The 10843-nt window shown below is 35.7% G+C and overlaps 1 protein-coding gene across 12 annotated transcripts; it reads right to left on the bottom strand.

The window, feature by feature from the left end:
• Positions 1-1201: 1201 nt before the first annotated feature.
• Positions 1202-10735, bottom strand: LOC108461440 (uncharacterized). Of its 12 annotated transcripts, XM_053023729.1 has the most exons (13): positions 10400-10735; positions 8730-9596; positions 6862-8594; positions 6718-6774; positions 4658-6164; positions 4181-4527; positions 3924-4097; positions 3161-3321; positions 2959-3050; positions 2769-2880; positions 2507-2543; positions 2325-2404; positions 1202-1585 (listed from the first exon to the last, which is right to left on the bottom strand). In XM_053023729.1, the coding sequence occupies exons 1-10, from the start codon at positions 10560-10562 to the stop codon at positions 2840-2842; spliced, it is 5142 nt and encodes a 1713-aa protein (XP_052879689.1). In that variant the 5' UTR covers positions 10563-10735; the 3' UTR covers positions 1202-1585; positions 2325-2404; positions 2507-2543; positions 2769-2839. The 12 variants fall into 12 exon arrangements, with proteins under 12 accessions (XP_052879689.1, XP_052879685.1, XP_052879686.1 ...); XM_053023725.1 differs by having other exon boundaries at positions 1202-1577; positions 2325-2392; positions 6862-9596; XM_053023726.1 differs by having other exon boundaries at positions 2325-2392; positions 6862-9596.
• Positions 10736-10843: the final 108 nt, after the last annotated feature.

Here is a 10843-nt window from a genome sequence, read left to right on the forward strand (position 1 = left end):
AAAACCTTTAAATATTATATAACATACAAATGTTAATTTTTTATTATTACAAAGTTTTAAATTGAACACTACTCTTAAATTACAGCAGCATCACTACTCAATCTATATAAATATAAAATATTTTTATGATTAAATACAAAACATACACAAGAAATAGGACTTGTCTGTAAAACTATGCTAAGACAAATCACGTGAATGATTCCCTTATTCTTTTTAAAGCCAACTTCAGATTTGACCCAATCATGATGGATAGGCTGACCGACCCTAATATAAAAAAATTGATGGGATTTCCAATGTGGAATTTGATGCTTAAATGAATTTTAAAGATGAATATATAAATATGTAAACATTTATAAGAATGGAGGAAAGTTTTTAGTATAGAAATTAATATCATGATTAAAAAATTAAATATAAATGTTATTATGAGAGTAGTTTATATATATATATTTTTAATAAGTTTGTAATTGTTTTTAAAAATGGATGAGTAGTTAAGTTAGAAATTTTTAAATGATGTCTCTAGTTACAGAATCTCATAGAAGTCTTTAGGCGAAACATAGTTTCCCCAGGTGGCACACTATGAGTATGCATGGAACCATTTAGCTTGAGACGTGGTGAGGAGCTGCCATGCATGCGAGGTTGACATTTGCCTTACACGTGTTTCTTTCCTTGGCTCAAAATTAAATCTTTCTACTTAAAATTTCAATTTTCGGCTCAAGAAAAATAAATAAGGAGACAAATCAGAATAATGCAACAAAATGTGTATTAGAAGTCTTAAAATGAAGGGGATATAAAAACAAGTAACTTTAGTTTTTCACGTTTCGAGAGGGTGTTGTTTTTTTTGTTTTGAGATTCAATTAGTTATATTGATTTTGGAACTGTAGTATTCAGTTAGTGGCAAATGATTCAAAGGTACCTTGAAACTTGAAACTGATGTATAAGTTTTGTTTTTATTCATTTTTACAAAGCTTTAACATTTTGGTATTTTTGTTGTTGCTTTCTCAAATGTAGTTGAGGAAAGTAACCACTACCGATTTTGAAAGCCATTCCAAGGACTTAACCGCAAGCCTATATTTACTTTTTCAGAAAATAAATATATAGAGACTAAATGATACTTTGTTTTTGAGTGATCTTTTTCTCACACTTGAAGTAAAATGAAATAGCCAACAGATAAGAAAAGAAGGAAAGAAAGAGGCTAAGGTAATACCTAATTTAACTAAAGATTTAATTGTCCATTAAAGAAAATATCAAATTAGGGATTTGGGATCTAACTCTGAAGAAAACAATGTGAATTCGGAGAAATCAAATCAATAATATTGACAAAAGCAAGCCACCCATTTCATGTCAATGAGTTTCAATCAAATCCAAACCTTCACCCCACTAGCCCTGAATGGCCAAATCCAAATTCAAAGCTGCCCACGTCATATAGCCGTTACACAATTAGAAAAATTCTCCACCAACAATGCCCACTTCTTCTAGACCCAATTTAATATGAGTTGAATTGGTCCAACGTGACACTGTTCAGCTCCTTACAACTTAATCAAGTTTTACGTTATTTCAACACCTCCCCTTTTTTTTGTCTGCAAAACTTTTGACAAATTGTTAGTTTATATTAACAAGGAAATTCTTAATAAATATTACAAAACATGGGACCCAAAAAATAAATATTAGAAAAGCAGGTACATAATAATGATCGGAAAATATCATATTTGAAAAAATATTTAACAAGAATATCAAAATCATCTAATAGTAAAGACAAATGGTTTCTTTTTGAATGTTCCGACATTAGTATGTAAAGTTATCTTTTATTTATAAACAATTGAATATAAATGTTCGTTTATATGAACACATGATAAAAAGTCATTGAAGGTGAATCTTATATAATGGACTCATGGAAAGGAATATTTATCATTTCAAATATGATTTGGATTCGAGTCGTATTAATTATGTTTATTGTTCGAAACTTTATTCTATTATTGTAACTCACTAACTAAAGAAAAACATCAAACGGGATGGAGGAAATCTGTTCGCAAAGTCCCCTACGATATAAGTGTATATCAGTTATTACCTAAAATAATTATATTAATCAATCATAATTTAAAGTTATCTAATGATTCATCAGAATATCACATACAGCCCTCTTTAGAATAATTGTAATACAATTAACCGATCCTGATTTAAAGTCATGTAGAGTTTATCAAAATATGACGTGAAGCCCACACTTTAGTAGTGGATCCTACATATAACTTTTAAATATGCTTGGATAATTACAATATCATATTTAAAAAATTAATAGAAATTATCCCTTAAATTTATAAGCGTGTTACCTGAGGATGAGGGAGTGAGAACTAGTACAAAATGTAATTTTGATCTACTTTGTCTGCAGCTTCAATGGCTGTGTTATCGACTTGATATTAATATTATATCATTAAACAATAAACAGTAAGAGAGATTAGACAGCATCCATTAACATTGAAATTGGAAACTTTCAGCTCTAATCAGTAATCACCTGCTTCTTACTCTTCCGAGGTGTCTCGCTATTCACTCTGCCACATAAATAAAAACTAAGAATTCATTAGGTGGGAGAATTTCAGGGAAAAAAAACATATTTCAAGCTTTAAATTCTTAGCCTTATGGATATTAAGGCCCACGAACAAAACTGCGGTCACCAATTGATGAATGAAAAATATCCAGGGAGGATTGGTTTTTATGAATGAAATTTAGGCCTACAAAATAACCAATGCCAGTGAAAAAATGAAGAGATAGTATACCTTTACAATCTGCAAGAGCTGTCACTTAGTTGGCAGAAGATGCTATGGTTTTCAAAACTTTACCATCCAATTTAACTTGCACGATGCTGCTGGAGTTTTCTTGGCAAGAGAACTATGTAGGATAATAATAACTGTTAGTCCGACAGGAAACAACATAGGACAACGATTTACAGTTGGTATGAATAAGCACCTTGAGAAATGCTGCAAAAGCTTTCTGGGGGAAATATTGCTTCTGGATCTAATTTTTGCTGGGAAATGATAGCCCAGGCCACGTGATTTTTACTGCAAAATTCCACAAGAGTCAAACACTAGTTTTCTGGAACAAAGAGCTGAAAACATCTTAAGATGGACTTCAATACTTGTTTCTAGAATGATGAAACTAAGTCACATACCTTACCCATGGAGGAACAAATTTTCTGTTAGGTTCATTTTCATCGTCATCTTCTTCTTCATCATCAGAACCTTTGTAAGGAGAAATATCATAAGATTGTTCAATGGTTATATCTGCATCATTATTCTCACTCGCTTTTGCTCTATCCAAGGTGCTCATTGCCTGACAAAGATTCAATGTACACATGAGGCTCAACTAAAAATTTGACAACCATTCGTAGAAGAAACAACCAAGAAATGGTTTCACTTAAACTGGTAAAATATAGCAAAATACATAAGCCTTATATAAAGAACAGTAATCCTCTTTTAGTCTTTGATCTTTATGGATTTCACAAAGGCAGAAAAAAAGATGTCTAAGTGATACAAAACAATCCATTTTAAGGTCCTATTACAAATCTTGAATTTCCATTCCATCAGTTTGTTGCAGCAAAAGCTGAACTCAAACTTATCATAACAATTCTCCTTAAATTGCACTGACATACGAAAATCTCATTGCAGTTGTTGCTTTCTTTTTACATGTTATACCCTGTCAATGTAAACGGAGAGAACACTTAAGCACGTGATCTGTTCATAAGCCTTAACATTGCCCCATCAAACAGCCTTTAAAGATGGTTAACAAAAAAGTGACATTGTTTTCAGTTTAATATAGCAGTAGTACTAAGAGGGGCCCTTAAAATTCATTTTATTTAAGCCAAATAAGTATAATTGCTTAAGGGTAGACGAATTTCCAAAATTAAATATCTGAATCTGCTAAATGAATTTTACCTTTGCATGAAAATCTTCACTGGCCGTGCTTGTTTTTACAGCATCAGTAGTTGAAGAAACAGCTGTGCTAATTTCCGTGGCTGACATTTTTCCTTCATTTGTGCCTACTCTTTGCATTTTCTCAAGCTTCAATGCTTCACCATTAGGAACCTTTATTGTTTGTGCTCTCTCATCCTACAGCAGAAGTTCGCAATTAATGCCATTTTGCAGAAAGAAAGTCCTTAAAAAACCCTTCTATACAGCATAAGGAAGTTTACCGGGGCTTGGCACTTCTTTTCTTTGCCATCTTTCTTTGAACATAAATTGTCTTCAGGAGCACATCGCTGCCTCCGTGCTTCTTCAATACGCTTTCTTTTTCTCTCTTTCTCCAATCTTTCTTCTTCTTCCCTCTGTCGTTTCTTAGCAGCCATATCAGCCTCTTTTTTCTTTCGTTCTTCTTTCTTTTTCTTCTCAAGCTCCAACTGCCTCAAGTTTTCTTGCTCCAACCTCACTCGTTCAAGTTTCAGTGCCTCCTTTTTCATCTTGCGATCATTTTCTTTCTTTTCAGCAAGTTTCTTTGCAGCTTCAGCGGCCTCCAGAGCCTTCACTTTAACATCCCTCTTCCCTATAAGGAATTACATATAACTTAAAGCATCAGCATAATCCATAGGTAAGATAGTAACATACATTTTCAAGAATGCTGGGGAATAATGACAAAAAAAGAATGGCTCCAGAAGAAATGAGTGAATGGTTACCAGTAGCAATGGAAGCTGCTTGTTTTTGCTGAACAAGTGGAATAAATGTAGTTACATTTGAAACTATATTATTTAGCTTCAACTCCTTTTCTGAGAAACTTGGCCCACCTTTTCTTGGATTGGTTTTCTGAGATAATTTTGGTTTACTGAACTTATAACGAAGTGATTCACTTGCCCTTTTGGTAGTAGTCATCCCTGGTCCTATACTGCAGTTCTCTTTCGACTTATTTATATCTCTCCTCTTTGTGGCATTCTGTTTTTCAACCTTTTGCTTGATACCATTCTCAGTCCCAATGAAGCTGTAGGCTGTGTTCACAGAGTCCAGGCTATCTCTAACATGAAATATTTCAGCTCCAGAAACTGATGGAGCATTTGGGCATTCCATAATCCCAGCAAGTGGTACCCTTTTGGCAGAGCAAGTCAATCGTTTCGATGCAGTGCCTTCCTGAAAGTGAATTGCGTCAACCACCTCTTCCATGTTCTCATTTTCTTCATTAATGCAGGGCAGCTCTAGCTTTAGGCTACCTCGCTTCTCTGAACTGTCAGAGTTTGATGTGATTCTATCCCAAAACTTGCCAACTGGAGAAAGATAAGGATTCTTCACATTTCCGATAAGTTGAGAACTAGACAATGGCAAGCAATCAGAAAAGCATCCTCCAAGAAGTGCATGGTTTGTTTCCTCAGCAAAGCAACTACTGCTAATTTTAAGGTGACTACTATCACTGTTTTCAGGAAAAGTGCTTCTCGGATCCATGCATTCTAGAAGTCCATTAGGAACAGATTGGCAAAGACTAGTTGCACAGTTTGCTTCCTCACCAAAGCAACTACTGCTAACTTTAAGGTGACTTTTTCTATCATCGCTTTTAGGAAGAGTGCTCCTCAGATCCATGCATTCTAGAAGTCCTTTAGGAACAGATTGGTAAAGACCAGTTGCTTGGTGCATTCTACATGTGGTTGGAAATTGGGGCAGTGGGGTATGGGTGCAAGCAGATTTACAAAGCTGCTCTAGAAGGCTAGCCCGTTCTATTGTAGGATTTGAAAGGTGCAATTTTTCGAAGCCAATGCCTTCTCCACCATTACATATTTGCTTATCTTCTGTCTGAATAATGAACCCCTCAAGTTCTGGTCTGCTTTGATCAGCACTGATAAAACCTCTAGGTGGTCGACAAGGAGAACTAATGAGAAAAGTTGAAAACTCACCATCTTCTCCTAGATGACATTTGCTTTCTTTCTTGCTTCTTTCATCACAAGCCAAATGTTCAATATTTGCAAAGTCAGAGTTATCCCCAACATTCAATATAATTTGGTTCTCATCTGCAGTGCATTTCCTTGTTGAATCAAACATGATGCTGGATGGATATACTGTTCCTGGTGCATCCTCTGATTGATCAAAATTTTCAAGGTTCGCTAGGGGTGAACTTGAGACAGAAGCCACATCAAATTGTTTATGGATAAAATTGGAAGGGGTGTTTTCACTTCTGCCCCTCTCATTTCGATTATATTTCCCCTGGCAACACAGCAATAAGACACTCACTAAGCTAAAGTGTTCAATTTCCAGTAGGAATGTAACCTGTGCAATTTATAAATACATGTTCCACATATTATGCTACTTATGAACAACTGAGCAATATGCTACCTTCTGAATAACTGAATTCAAAATAATGTAAGCAATTTGCAAGACATGAGAAATTGAGATAAATTAGAAGAGAGATTGAGAAGAAAGCTAGAGAAATCAATGGCAGCCATCTATTGGGATTATATATAATTGCAAGTCAAAGCTTAACTGCTGTCCTGATGGCTTGGAATTGCAAGTGAAATCCTTTGCCTCCTAAAGTTTTTTACACTCGGAATAGCCACTTAAGATGCAGTATTACATTGAAATAAACAATTAAGTTTAGCTTAATCAATTGTTTTCTAGATAAAATTTAGTGAAAGTGTAAGCATTTTTTATGGTATGAAAAGAGGTATAAGACATCACTATCACACGGGAAGTCCTAGATATTAATATGGAAATGAATTAAACTAGAGGAAGATTTGGATCCACACATTGTGTAGCATACCCCAATTTGTTCTTCATCAACTAGGAGCTTAGCGTTTAACTGCATAGCATCTTCCTCCTGGGACATAAAAGAAGTTCTGAGATTTAGATAGCTTAGGATTATATCATAGAAAATAAACCCAGTAAATCACCTCAAGTACTTTACCTTCAAGTTTAATGACAAAGACAGGGAATTACTTTGTTGACCATCAACCTTCCTCCGTTTATGAGACCATGATCCCTCCACGTGGGATCTAGAATGCTTACCTAGTCGTATGGACTGAACTGCAACCTTGTCACTTGATTTTGCATGTTTTTGATCTAGAACTGAACCTGTGTCACCAGCAATACATCTTCCCATTGCGACTTCATCTTGATTTTGAGGACTGGACTCCATTTTCTCTTTCAGAGACTGACCTGTTGTTTCTTCAAACAATGCAGCACAAGGATGTCCAAATGCATCAATGGTACTTGCATCTCCTACCCTTAGCAGGGGAGGGCTACAAATAGGAGGACCACCGCATAAATCAGTATTAAAATTAAGATGACTAGTTTCTCGGACCATGATTACAGATTTTGCTTCTTCAACCTTCCCATTATCCTTCTCAAAGAGATAATCCATCCCTGACTCAACATCTATGTTAGATCCTGCCCCATCCTGTAGTAAGTTTTTATGCAAAGCTTCATAACAAACTTTAGAGGTAGTTGGAAGATCTTCCATGAAAGTTTTCTGTTCAGAGATTTCAATGCTTTCAGGTACAGTACTTGTTACAACATCACTACAAACCTCAGGTGTGCCTTTTACTGAGGACAAAACATTTAAATTGGAAATTCTACCACCAGATGTCTTGCTAAAAGCTGTTTCAGACGGTTTCTCTTCTTTGCTAAAATCCTCTTGCTTCTCTGGCAACTGCCGTTCATGGGATGAGTTGTATGTTTCTTGGTAGTGAACAGAAGTTACTTCATCCAGATTATCTGCACAAGGAAATGGTGTAAGAGAACTTTTATCCAACGAGTTGATCATGTTTTCACTCTTCAATAAAAGACTAGAAGCTTCCTTCACAGTGCAGTCTCCCAAATCAATAAAATCAAGTTGCTTGGGCAACACCTTAATAGCAGATGAAGACTGCTGACTTTTTCCTATGACTTCCAACTCAACTCCTTCATACCTATTCAATGACTTTATAAGAGAAGGATTGTTACCACCATCCAAGTTAGAGGCAGAACTAGCTGAAGCCTCAACTAACTCACCAGAATTTGCATCAGTTTCAGCAACAAATGCATCACATTGATTCAATTCAGCAAGACCACTACCATCAATACAAGGCAAAGAATCTACTTGAGTACCAGAACTAAGTTCAACCCCTTCAGACCTCTCTGATGACTTTGCATATAGGAACTGGTTGGAAGATGTTGATTTGGATTGTCTAACTTTATTCTCCAGAGTATTAGAGGAATCGAGTTTAAACAACTTTACACTATGATTAGGTCTTGACCCGGTACTACCATCATTATATTGATCTACAACATCATTCTCCATTGTTTGGTATTGGCTAGAACTTCTGGATCTTGTTAATCTACCTTGATAAACATTGTTGCCCCTTTCCTTGCTTCGGTGGTCTCTTGCTTTCCTAGAACCACATGTTTCATTGGAAATAACAGTAGGCCTTACCAATGCCAACGACTTATCAACAACATCAGGCTGTGCCTTTGATCTGCTGATGCATTCTATAAGCATATTTTCGTCACATGTTGCACCTTCAGAAGGTTTGCCTACACACAAAAGCCCATCTACAGAATTTGGAGACCGGACAGAACTTCTAGATCTTGTGACCCTACCAGAATAAATACTTCCACCCCTTTCCTTGCTCGGGTATTGATCTCTTTCTTGCTTCGCCACTACAAAAGTAACAACATTCTCAACTGGTTTGACAAATTGCAATAACTCATCAGCAGCATCAGGCTGTTGTCTTGATTTGTTAATAGATTCTGTAAACAAAATACCATCCTGCTTTGCAACACAAAAGTTCTTACCTGCACTTGGAGGACAATTCACAGACATTGGAGGGTGAACGGAACTTCTTGACCTTGTGATACCACCGGAGCAAATATCTTCACCCCTTTCCTGGCTCCAGCATGGACCTCTTGCTTCATTTTTGACTAGACAACTTTCAGTGTTATCAACAGGTTCAGCAACTTTTGGTTCCAAAAACTCATGAGAAACATGATGTTGTCCTGATTTGCAGATGGATTCCATAGGTGCCACCTCATACTGCTCAGCAACACAAGAAGTGTTACCTGCACCTGAAGGCCCACCCATGGACTTGGAAGGTTGGACAGAACTTGATCTTGTGACTCTGCCGGAGTAAAAATATTCACTTCTTTCCTTGCTCCGACATTGCCCTCTTTCTTCCTTTTCCACCTCATAACTCACAACATTATCACCAGATCTGATCAATTCCAACTTATCCACAGGACCAGACATTAAAGATGCAATCTTGGACACTTTGTTTTGACTATTGCAAGCATCATCATTCTTGTCAAAGCTCTCAACGTTTTTGCACACTTTTGCACTGTTTCGATGCTCTAAAGCCCGTTGTCTAGACTTAGATCTCTGGATTCTTGTTAGTGATAAACAAGGGTCAGGACAAATATCTGAGACCATCCCATCTCTACAATCTTGAGGAGATGTAACACTAGGATCCAGCTGATCAGTTTTACCAGAAAGGAACTTATCTAAGCCTTCATTCGAAGCATCAACTCCAACTCCAGAGCATAAAACATGGGGTAATTGTACGTTATCGGTTGTAACAACTGGCTGTTGATACAGAGAACAGTAAGGAATGGATTGTTGTGAATGTGGAAGTAGGAGTCCTGAGATAAGATCATCCGTATTCAACTCTGCAATTAAAAAGAGGACACTTTTTTTTCATTTATAAATCCACTAAAAAGAACTGTTAACAGAATACTAAGAAAATTATTCTAAACCGATTGCTATTAAGTTCAAACATCATAATGCAATCAAGAATTCAAATGAAAAGAAGACTTCGCAAGAAAGGAAATGAAAACAGACAATTTAAAATGGAAAGGACTTTTGTAGCTTTGAAGAAGCAAATTTTGAAAATTAAGATCTTGAAGTCAATGAAACATTCCGTCAACATTTTTAGTGTTAAAAGAACTAAGCATTAAACCAAAAGTATTGAACTAATTACAAAGGTAAAATAAAGACAGTACTGCTAAATCAATGCTTAATCGAATATTACAATTTGAAAAGCAAAAATAGAAAAGGAATAACTAAGAAGAATTCAAGACGCACTTGCTAAAGAGCACTCCAAATCGATTGTGTACAATAAATCACTAAATCAAAATTATTGAATTAATTAAAAGGTAAATTCAAGACACCATTGCTAATTTAGTGCTTAATCGAATACTATAAAAAAAAGTTTAAAAAAATCAGAAAAGCAATAAATAAGAAGAATGCAAGACGCCAGGTTATGTACAAGAATAAGAAACAGAAGGGGAAAAAAAACAAAATACAAGAAATTCATGGATTTCAGTGAAGTGGGATAAAATAGAAGCATTAACAAAGAAACCAAAACCATATTATCTCTTAGATATAGTTGAAATGAATTCAAAATGAACTTCACAAAGCATCAAAATGATAGGGAAAAAGTGAGAAATGTAAAGCTAAAAGAGAAGATTACCGAAGGAAGAAGAGGAGAGGAGCCAAGGCGGAGGAACGAAGCCATCGATGAGACACTTGGAAGCCAGTTGGTGATCGAACAGAAGGATTTGCTGCTTTACGTTATCGATTATTCGATTCTTCCTCTCGAAGATCTGAATCAACACATTCTCTATGGTCGACATTGCTCTTCTTCTTCTTCTTCTTCTTCTTCTTCCTCTTCTTCTTCCTCAATAGCCTAGATTTTCCATTTAAACGTTTTAAGGCCAAAAGAAAATGGAATTTTTATTGATTTGACTTTGAGAGAGAGATACCGGGCTTTACTAGAATTTGAAATTCATGAGGGTGAATTTGATAAATTCTTGAATGTTCAGCGGCAAAGTAGGTAATTCAAACTGAAAGAAACGACGTCGACTCAAGTCAATTTCACGTTAAGAATACGACGTCGTTACTGTCGCCATAATAA

This window comes from Gossypium arboreum, chromosome 13, assembly GCF_025698485.1.
Source record: "Gossypium arboreum isolate Shixiya-1 chromosome 13, ASM2569848v2, whole genome shotgun sequence".
Lineage (NCBI taxonomy): Eukaryota > Viridiplantae > Streptophyta > Magnoliopsida > Malvales > Malvaceae > Gossypium > Gossypium arboreum.